This window comes from Schistocerca serialis, chromosome 2 (assembly GCF_023864345.2).
Source record: "Schistocerca serialis cubense isolate TAMUIC-IGC-003099 chromosome 2, iqSchSeri2.2, whole genome shotgun sequence".
Taxonomy (NCBI): Eukaryota; Metazoa; Arthropoda; class Insecta; order Orthoptera; family Acrididae; genus Schistocerca; species Schistocerca serialis.
The window spans coordinates 254,484,356-254,508,753 of record NC_064639.1 but is presented as its reverse complement, the minus strand read 5'-3'; the positions used below and the strand labels follow the sequence as shown (position 1 = coordinate 254,508,753).

The window sequence follows — 24,398 nt, the reverse complement described above, 5'->3', positions numbered from 1 at the left end:
TGCATACAATTTTCCTATCGTCTGTAGTATTCTAAGCAACTGAGGTATCATGGGGTGACATACATCGTTACTGAACAATTTATCGTTACATTATCATCAGATAATCTGTTACTTTCTAGAAATAACTGTATAAATGATATTTCAGAAAAATAGATTATATTTCTTTTATTTATCTTATATGTCTTCATCATTTGAAGCATTTATAATTTTTAAATAATATAAGTACACATATATACAGAGAATCTTTGTTGTAATCTCCAAATTTATCCTTTGAATAACAAACACAGTTTCAGTTTTTACATTTAAATATTAGAATTTTTTAAATACATAAAAATGACTAGTGTCTCTAACCACAAGAATTGCGGCGTATCTCTTGGACGTCTTACGTCCAGTTACAGGAACAATACTGTATTTAGATCTGTCTCTAGCTCATCGCTCTGACTACCCATTGTGCGATGGAGGTCGCCCGAATTTCACAGAACGAGTTGCCGGAACGTCTGAAGGGCAATGGTGTGGCATAGGGCAAACGTAGGGTCTCGGCGTATCAACGCATGTTCCTCGATCACGCATTCTTTGTCACCAGTCGTTAATTCGAGATGGTATCCTCACAACAATTTTTAAGTAACAGCAAATACATGCCACCACAAATGATAACCTGAGGATATGTGCACACAATAGTGTGTTAGAGTGAGCACGTGACTTGTTTTCCATAGACTGCAAGGAGGAAAGAGAAGAAAAATACGAACACGTAAAGGAAGTAATCAAACTCTCATAACACACACTGCGTGGTCGTTTCAATTGTGCCAGAACTGAGCTTCAACTATAGGAAACTATGAGAATTTGTCGCGCCACGTTGGGACGACCCTCGATCTCTCGAAAGGGCTTGCTGCTCGAAAGCCAGAGAACTAGAATTTTCAGCAGTTTCCTGATTAAGCTAGACAGCTACCACTGAAGGCATGACAATCTGCGTTCATTCCGTAAATGGAACACCGTGGGAGATAAATTTTCAAATGTAACTTCGTGCTCAGTTGCCTTCATAGCACCCTGAGAAAAACAGGCGTGTGTTACAAATATGAAGAAAAGATACGGAGAAATCGTTGATAGCTGAGCTGTTAAGCGTATGAATGTTGTGCACGAAAACTAAAGAATCTGCGGCAGAACTGCACGACGCCGGGGGAGAAGAAAAGTACTTATTTTACGGAGCAATCTTGCTTTTGAGAAATGTTGTTTATCGAGGAGATCAGAGTAGTCTAGTAACCTAAGAAATGCTAATGTGTGTCGTTGGACAGTCCCGTCGAAGCATTGTGATTTGGTTTCCACACGAGATTTTACAGTTTAGCTTCAGATGCTTCTCACTCACACAGTGAATTTCCAGGCTTTCCCAGCATACTGAGTAATGAGTGGGATTTTGGGCGCAAAGTAATACGCAGGTTAACTTCTTGTGCTAATATTTCGCATACGTGCTTTGCATTTGTCATCTGACTGTGCCAAATACTATCGCTATGGTATAGACGATGATATTTTCCAGAAATGCTAATCACATTTTGTTTAGATGATGCAAACAGTTTTTAATTTCGCTTTTACAAGTAAATACCAGCTTCCCTCCTCGGCGGTGCCTGTGGTGATTACGAAATACATCCAGACGTACAGAGCAGTAGGCAGTTTTATGAGTAGAAAAGTTATCGGCGTGTACATATTCTAATACGAATTTTAGTTGGCCTACTTTACGAAATAATACCTACAGGAAGGCCAGTCCCTTCTTTTCGTATATACTTTGTTCCAGTAACGTGTTTACATTGGTAAAGGTACTGAAACTTTGCCTAACAACATTGTCCAATACGATCAAAATATTATATTCTGTCAGCGAGAAAACTTATGCAGCCACACAAACATTAAATACCACAATTCTATCAAAGATGTTGAAAGTACGATACTCTATCACCGGTGGCTTCTAGTCTTTTAAACTAAGTTGTTTATATTTGCCATGTTATTGGCGGAGAGCATCTGGGAGAACTGACTGACATAAATTAAATAGCTCGTGTATAGGACCGTGATGAAACTAAAGAAATATCTCACTTTTCCTGAGTCTACCCGCGTCTGTTATGGTCAAAGCATAGACTGTGTGGTTTCATGTTTGATACAATATTCAGTTTTAATACATAGTAATACGCTCTGTAACACTTACTGTGAATATTAAATGTGTGCAGAGATAGTCTCAGACTCAGAAAGTGTATGAAAGGAACGCAATCGTAAGTTCACAAAAGAAGAACATTGCATCTGCGTAAGTGCTTAAAACATCGATTTCTGTCTTGTGCTGAAAAAGAATTTTAGCGGCGGGGTAGGCACACATCTGATGTTGAAGATAATAAACTTTTGAGAAGGATATCAGAATGTTGTCCACCGCCATAGCCGAGCAGCTAGCCCACTTGACCGACATCTGTTTAACGGGATTTCATTTCCGGTACTGATGAGAATTTTCCATTGGTGGGAGGCTCCTTGGCGATGACTGATGAGCTACTTGTAGAAGCAGTTTTGGCTTTGGTCCTAAATGCGACATTAAGGATCGGGAGCGCGGTATGCATGCTGACATACAATGATGCTTTAGCTAGAGAATCATCAGTCGGCAGCGAAGGCCGACGGGACCTGCCGGCCAAAATAGTGAGTCTATATAAACCTTTATTCCACCCAGCTTCCTAAACATGAAAGGAGAAGGGAGGGCGTGGATCTTAGGAACTGAAAACACTAGCGTCAGCTGTGGCTCGAATCAGAGACTGGTGTACGAGAGATCCATACGCTGGTTATTCTTCCACCGATATAGCCCGAGACAGCGATGGAGAGGGCAAGGGAGAGCAGAGGACGGCAAGTGTTTAACTTCTCCGAGTGCTGCGACGCAGCGACGCTAGAGGGCTGTCTGGTCTGCTCCGCCTCATCAAACGGCGTCGGGCTGCGTGGCGGCGCCAGCGCTTGCGCCTGCGGCGGTGCTGGCATCTGGCGGCGAGGCAGCGCGGCGCGAGCGCACGGAAGAGCGCAGGATCATGCTGGAGCGGTAGGTCTCCCCGCGGATGGAGGCTCTCAGCGAGGCGCGGTTGCCCAGGCCTCGCTGGAACGGGCTGGCCGGCGGTGACGCCTCTTTGCCCGTCTCCACCGCCGCTGCTGCGTCCTTCGCTTCTGGTTTTCTGTGGACACACAGCACAGGCGTCGGTCAGTCTCTGTTTTATTGCGTTTGCAACAATCTAGTTACAGAATATTGCTGTATTAAAATTACAAGTTTACGTGAACAGTTATTCCCAAACTACCACACAACGTTCACACAACCAAAGAACCTTCACACTCCCACACATCCACACTCCCATATTCCCATACTCTAAAAATCCACACTTCAATACTCCCACACACTGACACCTCCATACACCAACACTACCACACTTCTTAACAACCACACTCACCACTTCCACTCTCCAACACACGAAAACTCTCGCATGCCCACTCACCCATAAATCTCCCCATCTGCCCAACTAGCTATCTGCCCACCCATACCCACCAAAACACATAACACACACATACACACATATTAAGGATTGGGAACACCTATACTCGAATTTTTGTTCTGAATAACTGCTGCTTTACGGTATTTGTTTGGTCTCAGTTATAACAGCTTTTTTCATTTTTACTAGTAACGGATAAAAAAAACAGCATGTCAATTTACCACAGCAGCAATGCTAAATTTTTTGTTTTCAAATCAGACTTTTTTTTCTTTTGCAAACGAGCTACCATCTGATGAGCAAGATGTGTGAGACAGGCGAAATACCCTCAGACTTCAAGAAAAATATAATAATTCCAATCCCAAAGAAAGCAGGTGTTGACAGATGCGAAAATTACCGAACTATCAGTTTAATAAGTCACAGCTGCAAAATACTAACGCGAGTTCTTTACAGACGAATGGAAAAACTGGTAGAAGCCGACCTCGGGGAAGATCAGTTTGGATTCCGTAGAAATGTTGGAACACGGGACCCAATATTGACCCTACGACTTATCTTAGAAGAAAGATTAAGGAAAGGCAAACCTACGTTTCTAGCATTTGTAGACTTAGAGAAAGCTTTTGACAATGTTGATTGGAATACTCTCTTTCAAATTCTGGAGGTGGCAGGGGTAAAATAGAGGGATCGATAGGCTATTTACAATTTGTACAGAAAGCAGATGGCAGTTATAAGAGTCGAGGGGTATAAAAGGGAAGCAGTGGTTGGGAAGGGAGTGAGACAGGGTTGTAGCCTATCCCCGATGTTATTCAATCTGTATATTGAGCAAGCAGTAAAGGAAACAAAAGAAAAGTTCGGAGTAGGTATTAAAATCCATGGAGAAGAAATAAAAACTTTGAGGTTTGCCGATGACATTGTAATTCTTTCAGAGACAGCAAAGGACTTGGAAGAGCAGTTGAACGGAATGGACAGTGTCTTGAAAGGAGGGTATAAGATGAACATCAACAAAAGCAAAACGAGGATAACGGAATGTAGTCGAATTAAGTAGAGTGATGCTGAGGGAATTACATTAGGAAATGAGACACTTAAAGTAGTAAAGGAGTTTTGCTATGTGGGGAGCAAAATAACTGATGATCGTCGAAGTAGAGAGGATATAAAATGTAGACTGGCAATGGCAAGGAAAGCATTTCTGAAGAAGAAAAATTTGATAACATCGAGTATAGATTTAAATGTCATGAAGTCGTTTCTGAAAGTATTTGTATGGAGTGTAGCCATGTATGCAAGTGAAACGTGGACGATAAATAGTATAGACAAGAAGAGAATAGAAGCTTTCGAATTGTAGTGCTACAGAGGAATGCTGATTAGATGGGTAGATCACATAACTAATGAGGAGGTATTGAATAGAACTGGGTAGAAGAGGAGCTTGTGGCACAACTTGACTAGAAGAAGGGATCGGTTGGTAGGACATGTTCTGAGGCATCGAGGGATCACCAATTTAGTATTGGAGGGCAGCGTGGAGGGTAAAAATCGAAGAGGGAGACCAAGAGATGAATACACTAAGCAGATTCAGAAGGATGTAGGCTACAGTAGGTACTGGGAGATGAAGAAGCTTGCACAGGATAGAGTAGCATGGAGAGCTGCATCAAACCAGTCTCAGGACTGAAGACCACAGCAACAACAACAACAATGTTTATTCTTAAATTTCCGTTGCTTCGAAATATTGTTTTATTACAGAAAACGGAAACGCGATCAGTGGTACTGTAATAAGAACGCCGCCAGTCTGAAATTGATAGTGACAGAAGAATCGATACAGGATTGCTGAGACAGTAATGTACACGTTGCTGTGTGGTGTGGCGTATTAGACGGTATACGTGCTCATGTAGTGTGCACCACTTCGTCTACTCAATAGCTTCTGATAGTCGTTCACCGACATCCGTTGTACTGCAGAATGCCATCATCCCTAGTTTGGAAGTATTTTACGACGTGTGATTACAGTGAAGTAAAATGCTCTACTTGCTTCAAAGGGTAAAATACGGGGGGAGGGACTACAAACTTGAGACATCATATAAGGAGAAAACTTTCACAATGTCCCTTGAAAGAGAAGATATATTTGATTGATATACCCATGACTTGGGATATAACTGAACTCTTAATTTTGTGGTTGCTTCAACGCGAGAAATTGATATCCGAAAGTATTATGCAAGGAAGTCGTGTACTTGTGACCATCCGCTCTCTCCATCGCTGCGCTTTTCTTCCTCGCTGGAGACACAGTGACCAATTACTGCCACACCCTCAGAGCCGTGCTGCGGCTCGCGTTGGTGCTGTTACGGGTTTCCGTCCTCTGTTGAAGGCCGGACTGTATCCTTTAGTTGACATGGTTCGCTTGCTGGTCTTCTTGTTGTGTTGAATGGCGCCACTTGGTTTTGCAAGCCTGTCCGCTAGTGGCAGCAGCGGCGTTATCGATATGTAGTAACTGTGGCCCTATCTTTGGGGTGACGTCATTGTTCTTCCGGGTCGTGTGAGTGAGCAGTTCGGTTGGGGACTGTGAAGGAGCCAAGAGTGCAGTGCGAGAACACGCCGGGACTGCTGGCGGCACACGTGCACTGCCAGAAGGAAGGGCTGTGGTCGCGGGGGTACACGACCTGGTCGTCAACCGGGTCCAACAAGCTTTAAGTTAAGTGGATTTTAATCCTAGTAGTGAAACCTCCACCACTTTGAGATCTCGCGCTTCTCCAGTGATTTGGGTTCTTGTTGCTGCTCGCAGTGTCGCCGAAATGAAGAGCAACGAGTGGAATGCTTGGGGAAGGCGGATCTAATTAGCTTTCCTCAACTTCTTGTTACTAATTGATGCAGTCTATGTGTTACTATTTGTTAAGCTAAACCAGCGGTATTTTTCCTGCCTGGTGGCCGCTAACGCCCCAGTTACCTGCCCTGGAGTTTAGTATAGGTAATGGGAGTGCACGTTTCCTCGCCTTGCCGCTGCTGTCCGGTAAGGCGTGTGGTTTTGACAGTTTCCTTGATTTGTAGGTCGGTTGGTGTTTCTTCTACTCTGGTAGTAGTGAATCCTTTCTCCTTTCGGAAGCTGTTTAATTGTATGCTTCTAAATTTTTTTAATATAATTGCCATTCTTGGTGTTACAGCAAGTTTAAACGGTTGTGCTAGCAAGTTTACTATCATTTTGTCTCACCTGTTTGGTAATCAGTTGCCCGTCGTTTAAATTGACTTTTGCTGTTGCCTTGCTGTTTGACAGTATGTTTGTTAAATTTTTTAATAATTGCCATTCCTGACATTAAAGGCCTTCAGCCGTGACTGTCGCTACTTGTCTTAAAATTCTAATGTGTCAATTGTATTTTATCAGTTAACCTTTAAGACCTTGGTGACTTGTTTTCAGTGTTTTAATAACTGTAGTTTGTAAATTGCAACAAGTTAAATAATTCTTAGTTTATTGCCATTAAGGCCTTCAGCCGTGAAACAATTCTTAATTTATTGCCATTAAGGCCTTCAGCCCTGAGTGTCGTTACTTGTCATAAAATTTTAATATCGCAATTGTATTTTTGCAGCGAGCTTTAAGACCTTGGTTACTTGTCTTTAATATTTTAATAACTGTAATTGTAAGTTGCAGCAAGTTTAATCAGTTCTTAATTTATTGCTATTAAGGCCTTCAGCCGTGCAACAATTCTTAAATTATTAACATTATTTTAATTTGTTGTTGATTTTAAATAAATTGTGTGTGATTAAAAGAAAAGCCAACCAGCAGCAACTGATTACGGCGCCGTCCACAATCATAACCGAATTCTGCCTTCCTTGACCACCAGGTCATATCGATCATATCGATCGAGATCTACTCTTTCACCTTCATTAGAATTATTCGACCTTTGTTCAAACTCTACGTTTATCGTTGAAAATAACAGCAATAAAAAAGGGTTACTTCAGGAATCGGGTGTTTACAGTGGTTTTAATAGGAAGGTTAATCTGGTGATGAAAAAATCCGTTACAGCTGAAGACCGGTTATATGCTGCTATTACCGCAAACACACACACACACACACACACACACACACACACACAGAGATACATTTGATAAGCTAAACTGGAGAAAGAAACAGATACGACACCTAGGGACACCTTTCTAACTGGATACAGTGTCTGTACAACAAGATTTGAGAATTAATGGTAACACTTTCAGCTCGTGTTTGAATCTCTCTATTTAGAAGCGACAGATTTTGGTGACGCATTGCACCGACATCAGGCCCCTCTATTATCGGTACAGTTTGGCACCGAAATCTGTCGCTTCTATGAGGGTCACTCCAAAAGAAATGCACACTATTTTTGTAAAAATACAGTTTTCGTTCTGCATGTGTGAAAGTTTTACAGCGTGTAGACACATCCTTCCCGCTTGTTTTCAAACTTAGTTCAACCTGTTGCCGTGAGTGGCGCCGTCACAGCATGTCTTCAAGATGGCTGCTACACTTGACGTTCGTCAGAAGCAACGTGCTGTCATAGAATTCTTGTGCTGTGAAAGCGAGACAGTGGGAAACATCCACAAGAGGTTGAAAAATGTTTATGGAGATGCTGCTGTCGATCGAAGTACAGTTAGTCGGTGGGCAAGCAGGTTACGTAATGAAAGTGCGCACGGCAATATTGAAGATTGTCCTCGCAGCGGCAGGCCTCGTACTGCACACACTCCAGACAATGTGCAGTGAGTCAACGAACTGGTGACTGCTGACAGACGCATCACAGTGAACGAATTGTCACGCTAAGTTGGTATAGGGGAAGGAAGTGTTTGCAGAATACTGAAAGTGTTGGCGTTAAAAAAGGTTTGTGCCGGGTGGGTTCCCAGGATGTTGACAGTGGCTCGCAAAGAAACAAGAAAAACGGTATGCAGCGAACTTTCGGAACAGTACGAGAATGGTGGAGATGAATTTCTTGGAAGAATTGTGACAGGTGATGAAACAAGGCTCCATCATTTTTCACCAGAGACGAAGATGCAATCAATGGAGTGGCATCATGCAAATTCACCCAAGAAAAAAATTCAAATCCACACCTTCTGCTGGAAAAGTTATGGCTGAGGCGTTTTTCGATTCCGAAGGACTCTTGCTTGTGGACATTATGCCAAGTGGAACCACCATAAATTCTGATGCATATGTGACGACACTGAAGAAACTTCAAACTCGACTGAGTCGTGTTCGACCACATGGGTAAAAGCAGGATTTTTTGCTGTTTCACGACAGTGCACGGCCACATGTCAGTGAAAAAACCATGGGAGCGATCACAAAACTCGGATGGACAACACTGAAACACCCGCCTTACAGTGCTGACCTGCCTCCGTGTGACTACCATCTCTTTGGGAAAGTGAAAGGCTCTCTTCGTAGAACAAGGTTTGAAGATGATGACGCCATTATGCACTTTGCCAAACAGTGGCTTCAACAGGTTGGTCCAGAATTTTACCGTGCGGGTATACAGGCGCTGATTCCAAGATGGCGTAAGGCAGTTGAGAGGGATGGAAATTATGTGGAGAAATGAAAATATTGTTCCTAAAGGATGTATCTAAACACTGTAAAACTTTCAAACATGTAGAATAAAATGTGCATTTTTAAATAAATAGTTTGCATTTCTTTTGTAGTGACCGTAGTAAATGAAGAGATTCAAACACGCGGCCGAAGGTTTTACCTTTAACTGTGATACACTGATCAGCAGTTGCCCCTTTCTCCATCCGGACTAGGTGGTGGATACTGGAAAGTTGTGCCGGCACGAGGCTGTACTCACTTTCCGCAGCAGGGGAAGTCGAGCAGCCGCTGCCCCAGGCCGAACTGCTCCCCGTCGCGCAGCGTTTGCGGCAGCTCCTTGTCCAGCGTCTCGGGCAGGTAGAGCGACAGCGCGCCGCCCACCACGCCGATGGCGCCCAACACGATCAGCGGCAGTACCGGACTCACCACAGCCTGCAGAGACCGACACCCGGACATTCACACCATCTACATTTATATTCCGCAAGCCACCCAACGGTGTGTGGCGGAGGGCACTTTACGTGCCACTGTCATTACCTCCCTTTTTTGTTCCAGTCGCGTATGGTTCGTGGTAAGAACGACTTCCGGAAAGCCTCGAATCTCTCTAATTTTACATTCATGATCTCCTCGGGAGGTATAAGTAGGGGGGAGCAATATATTCGATACCTCATCCAGAAACGCACCCTCTCGAAACCTGGACAGCAAGCTACACCGCGATGCAGAGCGCCTCTCTTGCAGAGTCTGCCACTTGAGTTTGCTAAACATCTCTGTAACGCTATCACGCTTACCAAATAGCGCTGTGACGAAACGCGCCGCTCTTCTTTGGATCTTCTCTATCTCCTCTGTCAACCACACCTGGTACGGATCTCACACTGGTAAGCAAAACTCAAGTATAGATCGAACGAGTGTTTTGTAAGCCACCTCCTATGTTGATGGACTACATTTTCTAAGGACTCTCCCAATGAATCTCAACCTGGCACCCGCCTTACCAACAATTAATTTTATATGATCAGTCCACTTCAAATCGTTCCGCACGCATACTCCCAGATATTTTACAGAAGTAGCTGCTACCAGTGTTTGTTCCGCTATCATATAATCACACAATAAAGCATCCTTCTTTCTATGTTTTCGCAATACATTACATTTGTCTATGTTGAGGGTCAGTTGCCACTCCCTGCACCAAGTGCCTATCCGCTGCAGATCTTCCTGCATTTCGCTGCAATTTTCTAATGCTTCAACTTCTCTGTATACTACAGCATCATCCGCGAAAATCCGCATGGAACTTCCGACACTACCTATCACGTTCAGTAGAGCTACAGTATGTCACCAGAAAGATATGGACCGAGTACATCTACATCCACATCCATACTCCGCAAGCCACCTGACGGCGTGTGGCGGAGGGTACTTTGAGTGCCTCTATCGGTTCTCCCTTCTATTCCAGTCTCGTATTGTTCGTGGAAAGAAAGATTGTCGGTATGCCTCTTTGTGGTCTCTAATCTCTCTGATCTTATCCTCATGGTCTCTTCGCGAGACATACGTAGGAGGGAGCAATATATTGCTTGTCTCCTCGGTGAAGGTATGTTCTCCAAACTTCATCAAAAGCACGAACCGAATTACTGAGTGTCTCTCTTGCAGAGTCTTCCACTGGAGTTTATCTATCGTCTCCGTAACGCTTTCGTGATTACTAAATGATCCTGTAACGAAGCGCGCTGCTCTCTGTTGGATCTTCTCTATCTCTTCTATCAACCCTATCTTGTACGGATCCCACAGCAGTGAGCAGTATTCAAGTAGTGGGCGAACAAGTGTACTGTAACCTACTTCCTTTGTTTTCGTATTGCATTTTCTTAGGATTCTTCCAATGAATCTCAGACTGGCATATGCTTCACCGACAATTAATTTTATATGGTCATTCCATTGTAAATCACTCCTAACGCCTACACCCAGATAATTTATGGAATTAACTGCTTCCAGTCGCTGACCTGCTATATTGTAGCTAAATGATAAAGGATCTTTTTTTCTATGTATTCGCAGCACATTACACTTGTCTACATTGAGATTCAATTGCCATTTCCTGCACCATGCGTCAATTCGCTGCAGATCCTCCTGCATTTCAGTACAATTTTCCATTGTTACAACCTCTCGATATACCACAGCATCATCTGCAAAAAGCCTCAGTGAACTTCCGATGTTATCCACAAGGTCATTTATGTATATTGTGAATAGCAACGGTCCTACGACACTCCCCTGCGCACACCAGAAATCTCTCTTACTTCGGTAGACTTGAGAATGACATGCTGTGTTCTATTATCTAGGAACTCTTCAATCCAATCACGCAATTGGTCTGATAGTCCATGTGCTCTTACTTTGTTCATTAAACGACTGTGGGGAACTGTATCGAACGCCTTGCAGAAGTCAAGAAACACGGCATCTACCTGGGAACCCGTGTCTATGGCCCTCTGAGTCTCGTGGACGAATAGCGCGAGCTGGGTTTCACACGATCGTTTTTTTCGAAACCCATGCTGATTCCTACAGAGTAGATTTCTACTCTCCAGAAAAGTCATTATACTCGAACATAATACGTGTTCCAAAATTCTACAACTGATCGAAGTTAGAGATATAGGTCTATAGTTCTGCACATCTGTTCGACGTCCCTTCTTGAAAACGGGGATGACCTGTCCCCTTTTCCGATCTTTTGGAACGCTACGCTCGTCTAGAGACCTACAGTACACCGCTGCAATAAGGGGGGGGGGGGGCAAGTTCCTTCGCGTACTCTGTGTAAAATCGAACTGGTATCCCATCAGGTCTAGCGGCCTTTCCTCTTTTGAGCGATTTTAATTGTCTTTCTATCCCTCTGTCATCTATTTCGATATCTACAATTTTGTCATTTGTGCGACAATCTAGAGAAGGAACTACAGTGCAGTCTTCCTCTGTGAAACAGCTATGGAAAAAGCAGGGAAAAGACACCAAAAAATGACACGCCATGGAACAGCCGACATTAACAGCGCCCAAACTGGGACTTTCGGTGCATCTCACAGTTTTCCTGCCTGAGCAGGCAATTACTAAAAGGCAAAAGAAGGCACAAAGACAAACTCGACCCCTCTGTGGGATCATAAAGTAGCTATGTCTATTGAGCGAGCTGAGCGTGCTGTGCGTATGGCCGATGTCAAAATGAAGTGCTTGCCATCCGTGGTCGAAGTGGAGCTTGGATTCTGACGCTACCAGCTTTAATGGTGAGCGTTCTTTGACATTTCTGTGACACTCGTTCCGGCCGATGGCTCTTTTTCTCACACTGCACCGGTTTACTGATTCTTGACTGCTTCGTGCTCCCGCCGTCCGTTTTGGAAATTGGAAATTTGTGGTAAGTTCTATGGGACCAAACTGCTGAGGTCATCGGTCTCTATGCTTACACACTACTTAATCTAACTTAAACTAACTTACGCTAAGGACAACACACACACCCATGCCCGCGGGCGGACTCCGACCTCCGACAGGGGGAGCCGCGCGAACCATGGCAAGGCGCGTAGACCACGCTGCTACCGTCCGCTTTGCGGTCGTGTTTTGGTAACGTCTATTTTTGAACTCTCGTCATACGTACGCAACCCTCTCCCTCGTAAACAAACCACTGGATCTATTAAGGCTAATGCCTCTTAAACTAAAAGGGAAAATATAGCAGGGAGATCTGTTTAGGTCATGTCTTTGTAGGGTTATTGGTGTTTCATTTCTTTTAAAGGATCTTGCAGCCTATATGTGTTATTTTATACTTTAACTGTTCAACTTTTATTTGTCAAGAAGGGAAATATTCACAATCAACATGTGTGGGCTGACGAGAATCCGCACGCAATTGTGCAATCACGTCATCGACACAGATTTTCTGTGAACGTTTGGGCAGGCATTGTTGGTGATGTCTTGATTGGGCCCCATGTTCTTCCACCTACGCTCAATGGAGCACGTTATCATGATTTCATACGGGATACTCTACCTGTGCTGCTAGAACATGTGCCTTTACAAGTACGACACAACATGTGGTTCATGCACGATGGAGCTCCTGCACATTTCAGTCGAAGTGTTCGTACGCTTCTCAATTGGTAGAGGCGGACCAATTCCATGGCCTCCACGCTCTCCTGACCTCAACCCTCTTGACTTTCATTTATGGGGTCATTTGAAAGCTCTTGTCTACGCAACCACGGTACCAAATGTAGAGATCTTCGTGCTCGTATTGTGGACGGCTGTGATACAGTACGCCATTCTCCAGGGCTGCATCAGCGCATCAGGGATTCCATGCGACGGAGGGTGGATGCATGTATCCTCGCTAACGGAGGACATTTTGAACATTTCCTTTAACAAAGTGAAGTCACGCTGGTACGTTCTGTTGCTGTGTGTTTCCATTCCATGATTAATGTGATTTGAAGAGAAGTAATAAAATGAGCTCTAACATGGAAAGTAAGCGTTTCCGGACACATGCCCACATAACTTTTCTTTCTTTGTGTGTGAGGAATGTTTCCTGAAAGTTTGGCCGTACCTTTTTGTAACACCCTGTATATTTTAGTTTCGTCAGTATGTACTGTACTTCCTCGATTCACCGCCAGTTGGCCCAATTGAAGGTAGGTAATGTTGACTTCGGTGCTTGTGTTGACATGCGACTCTCTGCTCTACAGTACTAGCATCAAGCACATCAGTACGTAGCATCAACAGGTTAGTGTTCATCACGAATGTGGTTTTGCAGTCAGTGAAATGTTTACAGATGCGGAGTTGGCAGATGCCCATTTGATGTATGGATTAGCACGGGGCAATAGCCGTGGCGCGGTACGTTTGTTTCGAGACAGATTTCCAGAACGAAGGTGTCCCGACAAAAAGACGTTCGAAGCAATTGATCGGCGTCTTAGGGAGCACGGAACATTCTAGCCTATGACTCGCGACTGGGAAAGACCTAGAACGACGAGGACGCATGCAGTGGACGAGGCAATTCTTCGTGCAGTTGACGACAACCCTAATGTCAGCGTCAGAGAAGTTGCTGCTGTACAAGGTAACGTTGACCACGTCACTGTATGGAGAGTGCTACGAGAGAACCAGTTGTTTCCGTACCATTTACAGCGTGTGCAGGCACTATCAGCAGCTGATTGGCCTCCACGGGTACACTCCAGCGAATGGTTCATCCGACAATGTGTCAATCCTCATTTCAGTGCGAATGTATATATGGAGAGCTGCATCGAACCAGTCTCAGGACTGAAGACAACAATATATATATATATATATATATATATATATATATATATATATATATATATAAGAAAAAAGTTAATTCTTACAGTTAGTAAATTGTCTATTGTCAAAAGAAAGGAGCTATCGAAAGTTTGTAATTTATTGGTGAACTATATTGTGGTGGTAATAAATTTTGTCAAGATATAATTAAAAAAAAACTACGTTCAAATTGTTACCCAGTCCTTCCACCATAATCCGATCCACGAAGAATGGCAGTTCGCGCAAGTCGAGGCACAGATGGGGATTGCATTGTTGACGATTCGAAATGACAGTTGCGGTATGCTCATGCGCGTGCTTTCCGCTCGAAGAAAATGTATATCCTGAAAATTATCTCTCTCGCTTGCTTCTGCAGAATTTATCACTTTCCGCCACCATCAGCGATGACAATTCGCAACAAATAGAACAGAAATTCACTAAACAACTCGCTAGGGTCACGTTTAATTTTCGAATTTGCTGCGGCATTAACAGCAGAGCGCTCACAATACTACTGAACGGTCACTGGTTTTCGAAGAATGCGTGACGCACGTGGGCCGAACCAACCTAAACTTGACAGCCGTCGTTCGTGGCTCCAGGTATAAGACCTGTTGATTGCGTCGTCTCAATAACGTCTTTGTTAGGCGGTATCATATTGTGCTACCCTCAGGAAAATGAAGACTCGATTCAGCGTGTTCGTTGCCACAAAAATGCAAATGAGCTTCTCCTGCTCCATGCCGAGGCAAGGCTTCACGCACCCCTGCGCACCTGAGAGTATTTCACAAAACGTCTTTGGACTGTTCTTCCTCATTCACCCAACAGCCCGGATCTCGCACCTTCAGGCTTCCATCTGTTTGGCCCAGTGAAGGATGCACTCTGCGGGAAGCGGTACGTGCATTATGGGGAGTTATTGATACGAGGGTGAGTCAAATGAAAACCTTAAAGTTGTAGTAACAAATCGAAATTTGGTGCCGTTATCGTGTAAGTTGGTAAGCGTGCTACAAACAGCGTGCAGAATGGCCTGTAGGTGGCAGCATAGTGCAGATGCACACATAACGTGGCAGTATCAGTATAAAGATGGCCACCCCACTCGCGACTTGCACCAGGGAAGAGCAGCGTTCTGTTATTCGGTTTTTGCATAGTGAAGGTGTGAAACCTATTGAAATTCATCGACGAATGAAGGTTCAGTACGGTGATGCATGTTTGTCACAGCAGCAAGTCTACGAATGGTGTAGGAAGTTCGCAAATGGTGTGACTTCAGTGGAAGATGCTCCTCGTCCAGGTCAAGCGCAACTAATTGTGACTCCACAGAACATTGCAGCCATAGTGAAGGAAAACCGCTGAGTGATACTGAATGACACTGCAGCATGTTTACAGATTAGTCATGGGTCAGCAGACCACACTGTGCATGATGTGCTCCAGTTTCACAAAGTTTCCGCAAGATGGGTGCCATGGTAGCTGAGAGAACGACGTGTTGATGTTTGTGAAGAACTTCTTCGGCGCTTTGAACGAGAAGGTGATGGCTTCCTTGCAAGAATCGTTACTGGGGACGAAACCTGGGTTCACGTCCGACAACCGGGAAGGAAGAGAGCGAGCAAGGCATGGCACCATTCCTTATCACCAAAACCAAAGCAGTTTCGAACAGAACCATGAGCAGGGAAGGTTATGCTGACTCTCTTTTGGGACGAAAAAGGCGTAATTTTGGAGCATTACATACCTAGAGGGACCACTGTCACCAGTGCATCACACACAGATCTCCTAAAAAATCATCTGCGGCCTGCAATCAAATCAAAGCGACGTGGATTGCTGTCAGCAGGTTTCCTTTTGCAACATGACAGTGCAAGGCCCCACACTGCCCGTACAACAGTTGCAATAATCACAGACCTGCATTTTGAGTATCTTCCTCATCCACCATACTCACCACACCTTGCCTCAAGTGATTTCCATATGTTTGGACCACTCAAAGACGCAATGGGAGGAAAGAAGTTCCGTTCTGATGAAGAGATACACCACGCGGTACATGAGTGGTTGCGCGGGCTACCAAAAGAATTTTTTCTAAAGGAATTTATGCACTTTGTAAGCGCTGGAGGACTTGCATTGAGCGTGGGAGAGATTATGTTGAAAAGTGATATAGCTTTGTACCACTTCTGCACAATAAATAATATTTAAAAAAATTTAAGGTTTTCGTTTGACTCAGCATCGTACTACAAGAGGCCTTGGCTCCGACGTCGAGAAGTGGATTGGTACCATGAGGGCATAGAGGCCCTCCCGGTAACGTGGCGTGAGGCCGTTGCCTTGAACGGAGATTATGTTGCAAAACTGGATTTTGTAGGCAGAAGAGTGGGGAATAATGTGGTGAATTGGACTCCTGAAAAAAAAAGTGTTGCGTTACCAATTGGACATCCCTCGTATTTATTACGATCTTCCACTGATGACACCTTCCTGTGCACAACAGCATCGTCAGAAAACAATCTGCTAATGCAGTCGATCCTGCCCGACAACTATGTACTCTGAGAAAATTAGAGATCCTACTCGGGTAGCGGAACGCACAGTGCGCTAGCTTGGAAGACAGCAGAGTGAGCCAGACCCGAATCGAATCCGCGCGTTGGATAAAGGAATATGGTTAATGCGCCGACCTCACAGCTGAGTGGTCAGGAGATTGACTGCCACGCTGAGGACCCGGCTTCAGTTCCCGGCCCTGCTAGGAGTCTTTTTCTTGGTGGGAGGACTTGAACTGGGTGCACTCAGCCTCACGAGCCAAGTTAAGTAGTCACGTGACGGAGCGGCAGCGGCTCCAGGTTACGAAAACCAACGGCCGGGAGAGCGATGTGCTGACGCCACGCCCCTTCATACCGCATCCAGTGACACCATTGGCAGAGGATGACATGGCACTTTGACGGTACCCTTTGGCCTGGGGACGGAGTTTACGTTTACGAGAGCATTAAAGGACCTGTTACACTTGCTTGGAGGGCAGTTAATTTTAGTTTCGCTTCTGTTGAACATTAACCGTCCCGGATAACGTTCTAGATTCTGTTAGTCAAATTTTTAGCGAACAACCGACGCATTTGAGAAGACAGTGTGATCCTAACTAGTAACGCCAGAAGAAAGATGAAAGTGATGAGAAGTAGTAGAAACGAGATTAGCGAGGCCACGAAATAGACAAGGTTGAGGAATGTTGTTGCTGTGGAAGCAAAATAGCTCATGACGAACAACGCAATTGATGTAAGAAGGGCCGCGCGGGATTAGCCTAGCGGTCTTAGGCGCTGCAGTCATGGACCGTGCGGCTGGTCCCAGCGGAGGTTCGAGTGCTCCCTCGGGCATGGGCGTGTGTGTTTGTCCTTAGGATAATTTAGGTTAAGTAGTGTGTAAGCTTAGGGACTGTTGACCTTAGCAGTTAAGTCCCATAAGATTTCACACAGATTTGAACTTTTTTTTATGTAAGAAGGAGAGAAGCACAGTCAGAGGGAGCATTGCAGGCCAAAAGAAGTCTGCTAATATCAAATATTGACCGTAACTGGAGGAAGAAATTTCTGAGATTGTATGTTTGGAGCACAGAATTCTACGGCAGTGAAACAGCGACTGTGGGATAACCGGAAAAGAAGAAGGAAGGAAGAGTGTGGTTTAACGTCCTGTCGACAACGTGGTAGAGACGGAGTTATGATATCGGATTACGGAAGGATGAGGAAGGAAATCGACAGCGCCCTTGTCAAAGGTACCATCCCGGCATTTGCCTTGCGCGATACAGGAAAACCACGGAAAACCTAAATCTGTAGGGCTGGACAGGGATCTGAATCGTCGTCCTCTCGAATGCAAATCCAGAGTGCCAACTACAGCGCTACTTCGCTCCCTTGGAAAGAATAGAATCGAAGCGTTAGAGCTGCGGTCGTATAAGAGGATGTTGAAAATTAGGTGAACTGATAAGATGAGAAATGAGGAAGTTCTTTACTGAATCGGCAAAGAAAGGAACATGTGGAATAATAGTCTTTTGTATATATGGGTCCTTAGCCACTGTGAAGTTGTCGAAGAAAGTCATTTTCCTGCGTGGGCTGTTTTATTTTGAAATAACCACCTTATTTTATCATTTAGCGAATAGCTGAACTCATCCCCTTGGGCTAATATATCAGATAACAGATTCATTGGTAAAAAGGAACAAATGCAACCATTGTCACGATTTTGTCTTTGTGCCCTTATACAAACCATTAAAATACGTTTTTTTAACTTCGTCAAAATTGTATTTTCATAAACGCGAGCCTCATGCGCCTTGTTGTAACTACGAGAGGCATTCAGAGAGTACGGCAACCATCTTTTTTGTCAGTCAGCTTCGGTTAAAAAGGCAGAATCTGTGGTGAGACATCGATGAATATTCCCGCTGAAGCCCCTAGAGATTCATGAAGTTCCGATAGGTTACGGCGCTATACGTAGTCTTCAAAATGGCGTCTGTAACGCAGCTGCGCTCCAAGCAGAGAGCTGTTACTGAGTTTCTTTTGGAAGAAAATCAGAGCATCGCAGATACGAGGGTTGAAACTTAAATAGTGGCAACTATTTATTCACAACCGATACAAAAGAGTTAAATATTTGCACCTGTTACTGTCCTTCAAAGTAGTCACCAGTGTTGTGTAGAACCCGTTGCCAGCGATGTGGAAGGCTTAGTATACCGTTAGCAGAGCCTGTTCTGCTGATGGCGCGAATGGCGCGGTCTACTGCCTGTCGAATCTCTGGAACAGTTCTGAAGCGAATGCCACGAAGTGCTTCCTTCATCTTCGGAATCAAATCAAAGTCACAAGGACTTAAGTCCGGGGAGTATGGTGGATGGTACAGTACTTGCCAGTCCCATCGACCGAACAGAACAGCCAGAGCTTGCGATGTAGGCACCCGCGCATTGTTGTGCAAATGATGGGTGGGTTGCGCAGAAAGTGTCGCCGCTTCGTTCGCAAAGCTGATCGCAGGCGATGCTCCAAATACGAACAGTAATACTGTGAACTGACGGTCTGCAGTGGAGGAACGTAATGCGTTAGGATAACACCATCACAGTTGTACATGAGAATCACCATAACTTTAGACCGCTCGATTCGCACCATCAACAGAGCAGGCTCTGGTGGCGGTATACTACGCCTTCCACGTCGCTGGCAACGGGTCCTACACAACGCTGGTGACTACTGTGAAGGACAGTAACAGGTGCAAACATGTAACTCTTTTGTATCGGTTGTGAATAAATAGTTGCCACTATTTAAGTTCCAACCCTCGTATTGAGAGACGCTTGCAGAATGTCTACGGGGACCTGGCCGTGAACAAAAGCATGATGAATCGTTGGGGGATGCGTCTGTCATAATCGCAGCAAGGTCGCGCAAACCTATCCGACCTTCCGCGTGCTGGCCGTGAAGAAACGACCTCAGCGTCGTGTTCGTCGCCACCAAAATGCAAACTTCACCTTGTCCATGACAACGCAAGGCCTCTCAGAAGTTTTCCCACTCGAGAGGAGAGGAGCTCATTAAACTTCATTGAATTGTTCTTCCTTATCCACCCTACCGCCCGGATCCCGCACCTTCCGACTTCCATCTGTTTAGCCCAATGAAGGATGCATTCTGTAGGAAGCAGTACGCTGATGTTGGGGAGGTTATTGATGTTGCAAGATGTTGGCTCCGATGTCGACCAGTAGAGTGGTACCATGCGGGCATACAGGCTCTCCTAGTAAGATGGCGTAAGATCATCGCATTGAACGGAGATTATAATGAAAAATAGAAAATTTTATCCAAAAGAATGGGGAATTATACGGTGTATTGGAATCTTGAATAAAAACAACCTGCTTTCAGAAAAAAAATGTGTTACATGACTTATTGGACACCTCTCGTACTTAAAATGAAAATATACTTTTTAAATAGTTAGAATAACGTATTTTAATGTGTTGTATAATGACAAAGTGACAGATCCGCGTAAGTGTCAGAGTTATTACTTTTCATATGTGGGTTTCACGTTTGAGATAGTAGCTTGGTAAGACAGAACAGGGTGAAATTGGCTAATCGCTAAATAATGAAATGAAGTGGTTACTTCAAAATAAAAGAGCCTACGCAGGAAAACGATTTTCCTCAACATAGAGAAAACACTGACAAGAAGAGACAGGATGGTAGGACATGTTTTAAGACATCAGGGAATAAGTTCTATGGTACCTGAGGAGGCGACAGAAGGCAGAAACTGTAGGGGAGACAAAGACTGGAAACTACCCAACAAATAATTGAGGACATAGGGTACAAATGCTACTCTGTGTTGAAGAGGGTGGCACGAGAACGAAATTCGTGGCGAACCGTGTCAGACCAGTCGGGAGACTCACGACAAAAGAAAGACTGCATAAGTAAGAAAGGTCGCGGATAAACTCTAGATTACTAACCCCTCGTTAAATTCACGATTATATTTGGTATCTCTTCGCGGTTCCCGCCAATAATGACACATGAGTGACACACTCTCTTGAGAAACTTCATGGCATACATTGTTGCTAACAATCGCCGAATTATTTACTGCCAGACTTCAGATGTTTACTGACGCTGGTGCTCTTGTAAATATTGCGAATGTTTGGTAAAGGCGTGCTGTTTTCAAATAGTCACCGTATTTACTTTATCGTTTAGAATTTGCCTTAGGTGAAATATCAAGCAGTTGCAGTTAGAAGAGTCTTAGTTTATATCACATTGGCCTGGTTCAGAGTCAATCTTACCTTTTACTGTTGCAGTTAGCACGACATGGATGGTTCTGATTTTGATTTTGATACTAACATACTTTGTGACTTGTTTGAAGAAATTCACTTGTGCAGGAGTAGAAACCACAAGAATTACAAGGGAGAAATGTATGCTCAGCTCTGCCTTCGAGCAAATGAAGGATGACACATCTCGTAACTACTGCTCAAGAGCAATTTGTGCAGAACAGGTCTTGCTTGGACTGTAATACACTACTGGGCATTGAAATTGCTACACCACGAAGATGACGTGCTACAGACGCGAAATTTAACCGACAGGAAGAAGATGCTGTGAGATGCAAATGATTAGCTTTTCAGAGCATTCACACAACGTGCTGACACGAGGAAAGTTTCCAACCGATTTCTCATACACAAACAGCAGTTGACCGGCGTTGCCTGGTGAAACGTTGTAGTGATGCCTCGTGTAAGGAGGGGAAATGCGTACCATCACGTTTCCGACTTTGATAAAGGTCGGATTGTAGCCTATCGAGATTGCGGTTTATTGTATCGCGGCATTGCTGCTCGCATTGGTAGAGATCCAATGACTGTTAGCAGAATATGGAATCGGTGGGTTCAGGAGGTTAATACGGAAAGCCGTGATAGATCCCAACGGCATCGTATCACTAGCAGTCTTGATGACGGGCATCTTATCCGCATGGCTGTAACGGATCGTGCAGCCACGTCTCGATCCCCGAGTCAACAGATTGCAAGACAACAACCATCTGCACGAACAGTTCGACGACGTTTGCAGCAGCATGGACTATCAGCTCGGAGACCATGGCTGCGGTTACCCTTGACGCTGCATCACAGACAGGAGCGCCTGCGATGATGTACTCAACGACGAACCTGGGTGCACGAATGGCAAAACGTCATTTTTTTTCGGACGAATCCAGGTTCTGTTTACAGCATCATGATAGTCGCATCCGTGTTTGGCGACATCGCGGTGAACGCACATTGGAAGCGTGTATTCGTCATCGCCATACCGGCGTGATGGTATGGGGTGCCATTGGTTACACGTCTTGGTCACCTCTTGTTCGCATTGACGGCACTTTGAACAGTGGACGTGTTACGACCCGTGGCTCTACTCTTTATTCGATCCCTGCGAAACCCTACATTTCAGCAGGATAATGCACGACCGCATGTTGCAGGTCCTGTATGGGCCTTTCTGGATATAGAAAATATTCGACTGCTGCCCTGGCCAGCACATTCTCCAGATCTCTCACCAATTGAAGACGTTTGGTCAATGGTGGCCGAGCAACTGGCTCGTCACAATACGCCAGTCACTACTCTTGATGAACTGTGGTATCGTGTTGAAGCTGCATGGGCAGCTGTATCTGTACACCCCATCCAAGCTCTGTTTAACTCATTGCTCAGCTGTATCAAGGCCGTTACTGCGGCCAGAGGTGGTTGTGCTGGGTACTGATTTCTCAGGATCTATGCACCCAAGATGCTTGAAAATGTAATCACATGTCTGTTCTAGAATAATATATTTGTCCAATGAATACCCGTTTATCATCTGCATTTCTTCTTGTAGCAATTTTAATGTCCAGTAGTGTAATAGTGTGTATGGGGGGAGACTTTCCACTCATTTTGTTTGGAAGATAATCCTGGAGTTATAATATCCGTAATTTGTTATTATTGCATACGTAACATGAATTATGACTTCTTTCCCAGTAACGTTATGAGTTGTAAAATTGTCGTTATATGTTATAAAACAGGACATGTTGTACTTATTCTGAACGTAACGTACCTTTAGAAAACTAATAACTGTAATTAGCTAGTGCACAACCTATAAATTATGGCCTCCTTTGAATAAAATGTAGAGTAGTAAAGTTTAAGATGGCCTAGTGCAATGTAACACTGCCCTCCCCCTCTCCCCCCTGCCGCCTCTCCTTAGTGCTATAGGGTTAATGTCGCCGTCCATGTTGGTGGCGAGGGCACCAGGGTGTACAGTACCGCAGTGCAGGCCAACATGTGAGAGCAGACTCACCAGGTAGACGACGAAGGGCGAGATGAGCGTGGCGACGTAGCCCATGATGTGTATGAGCGCCACGCCCTGCGCCCTCACCACGGTGGGCAGCAGCTCGGCGGCGTACTGCAGCCCGATGTTGTACGAGATGTTGACGCTGAACCGGCCCATGATGGCCAGCGACGCGGACGCAATGCCTGCGACAGGAGAGCAGCCTACTTAGCGACGGGCTTCAACTATTGCTCGTTTTATAGTCATTTTAAGGAAGAAATGTTGCAGTTTAACTTGTCGCCGACTCCTAGATCATTCCTATGAGCGGTTACGAAAGCTTCTTAGAATTCAGTGTATATGTCAGTACACGCAATTTGCTGTCAGACTTTTATTTTGGCTTCAGAAATGGAGTATCCGCAGAAAATACAATTTATTGTCTCTGTGTGACGCACTCGCAGGGCTTGACAGTAGGTTGAGAATTGAGAGTTTTCTGTGCAAAAAAAGCTTCCAAAGCAGAAGTTTTATTGCCCAGAACGCATGTCATACGTATCCAATTACTATAATAATTACCAGAATGAGATTTTCACTCTGCAGCGGAGTGTGCGCTGATATGAAACTTCCTGGCAGATGAAAACTGTGTGCCCGACCGAGACTCGAACTCGGGACCTTTGCCTTTCGCGGGCAAGTGCTCTACCAACTGAGCTACCGAAGCACGACTCACGCCCGGTACTCACAGCTTTACTTCTGCCAGTACCTCGTCTCCTACCTTCCAAACTTTACAGAAGCTCTCCTGCGAACCTTGCAGAACTAGCACTCCTGAAAGAAAGGATATTGCACACTCTGCTGCAGAGTGAAAATCTCATTCTGGAAACATCCCCCAGGCTGTGGCTAAGCCATGTCTCCGCAATATCCTTTCTTTGAGGAGTGCTAGTTCTGCAAGGTTCGCAGGAGAGCTTCTGTAAAGTTTGGAAGGTAGGAGACGAGGTACTGGCAGAAGTAAAGCTGTGAGTACCGGGCGTGAGTCGTGCTTCGGTAGCTCAGTTGGTAGAGCACTTGCCCGCGAAAGGCAAAGGTCCCGAGTTCGAGTCTCGGTCGGGCACACAGTTTTCATCTGCCAGGAAGTTTCACTATAATAATTAGTTTCAAAAATGGCTCTGAGCACTATGGGACTTAACTTCTGAGGTCATCAGTCCCCTAGAACTTAGAACTACTTAAGCCTAACTAACCTATGGACATCACACACATCCATGCCCGAGGCAGGATTCGAACCTGCGACCGTAGCGGTCACGCGGTTCCAGACTGAAGCGCCTAGAACCGCACGGCCACACCGGTCGGCAACAACTAGTTTCAGCAAAGTTCTATTGCCATCTTTACATCATCGGATACGTGAATTATAAAGCCCCTATGTATGGCTCATTGCCATCTGGACACTGAAAACTTCGAGGTAGTGCATTAAGAAAGCCATGACTGTATCAGTAGGTGTCAGATACATCAGACAGAGCACAT

General features: G+C 44.8%; 1 protein-coding gene across 1 annotated transcript in view; it reads right to left on the bottom strand.

The window, feature by feature from the left end:
* Positions 1 to 228: 228 nt before the first annotated feature.
* LOC126457009 (organic cation transporter protein-like) overlaps positions 229 to 24,398 on the bottom strand; it is a 161,732-nt gene continuing 137,562 nt past the window's right edge. The window contains exons 8-10 of the mRNA XM_050092978.1: positions 22,923 to 23,098; positions 9,242 to 9,414; positions 229 to 3,176 (exon numbers count right to left, since the gene is read on the bottom strand). Coding sequence (XP_049948935.1) covers positions 2,930 to 3,176; positions 9,242 to 9,414; positions 22,923 to 23,098 — 596 coding nt within the window. The 3' untranslated portion in view covers positions 229 to 2,929. The remainder of the gene's footprint in view (positions 3,177 to 9,241; positions 9,415 to 22,922; positions 23,099 to 24,398) is intronic.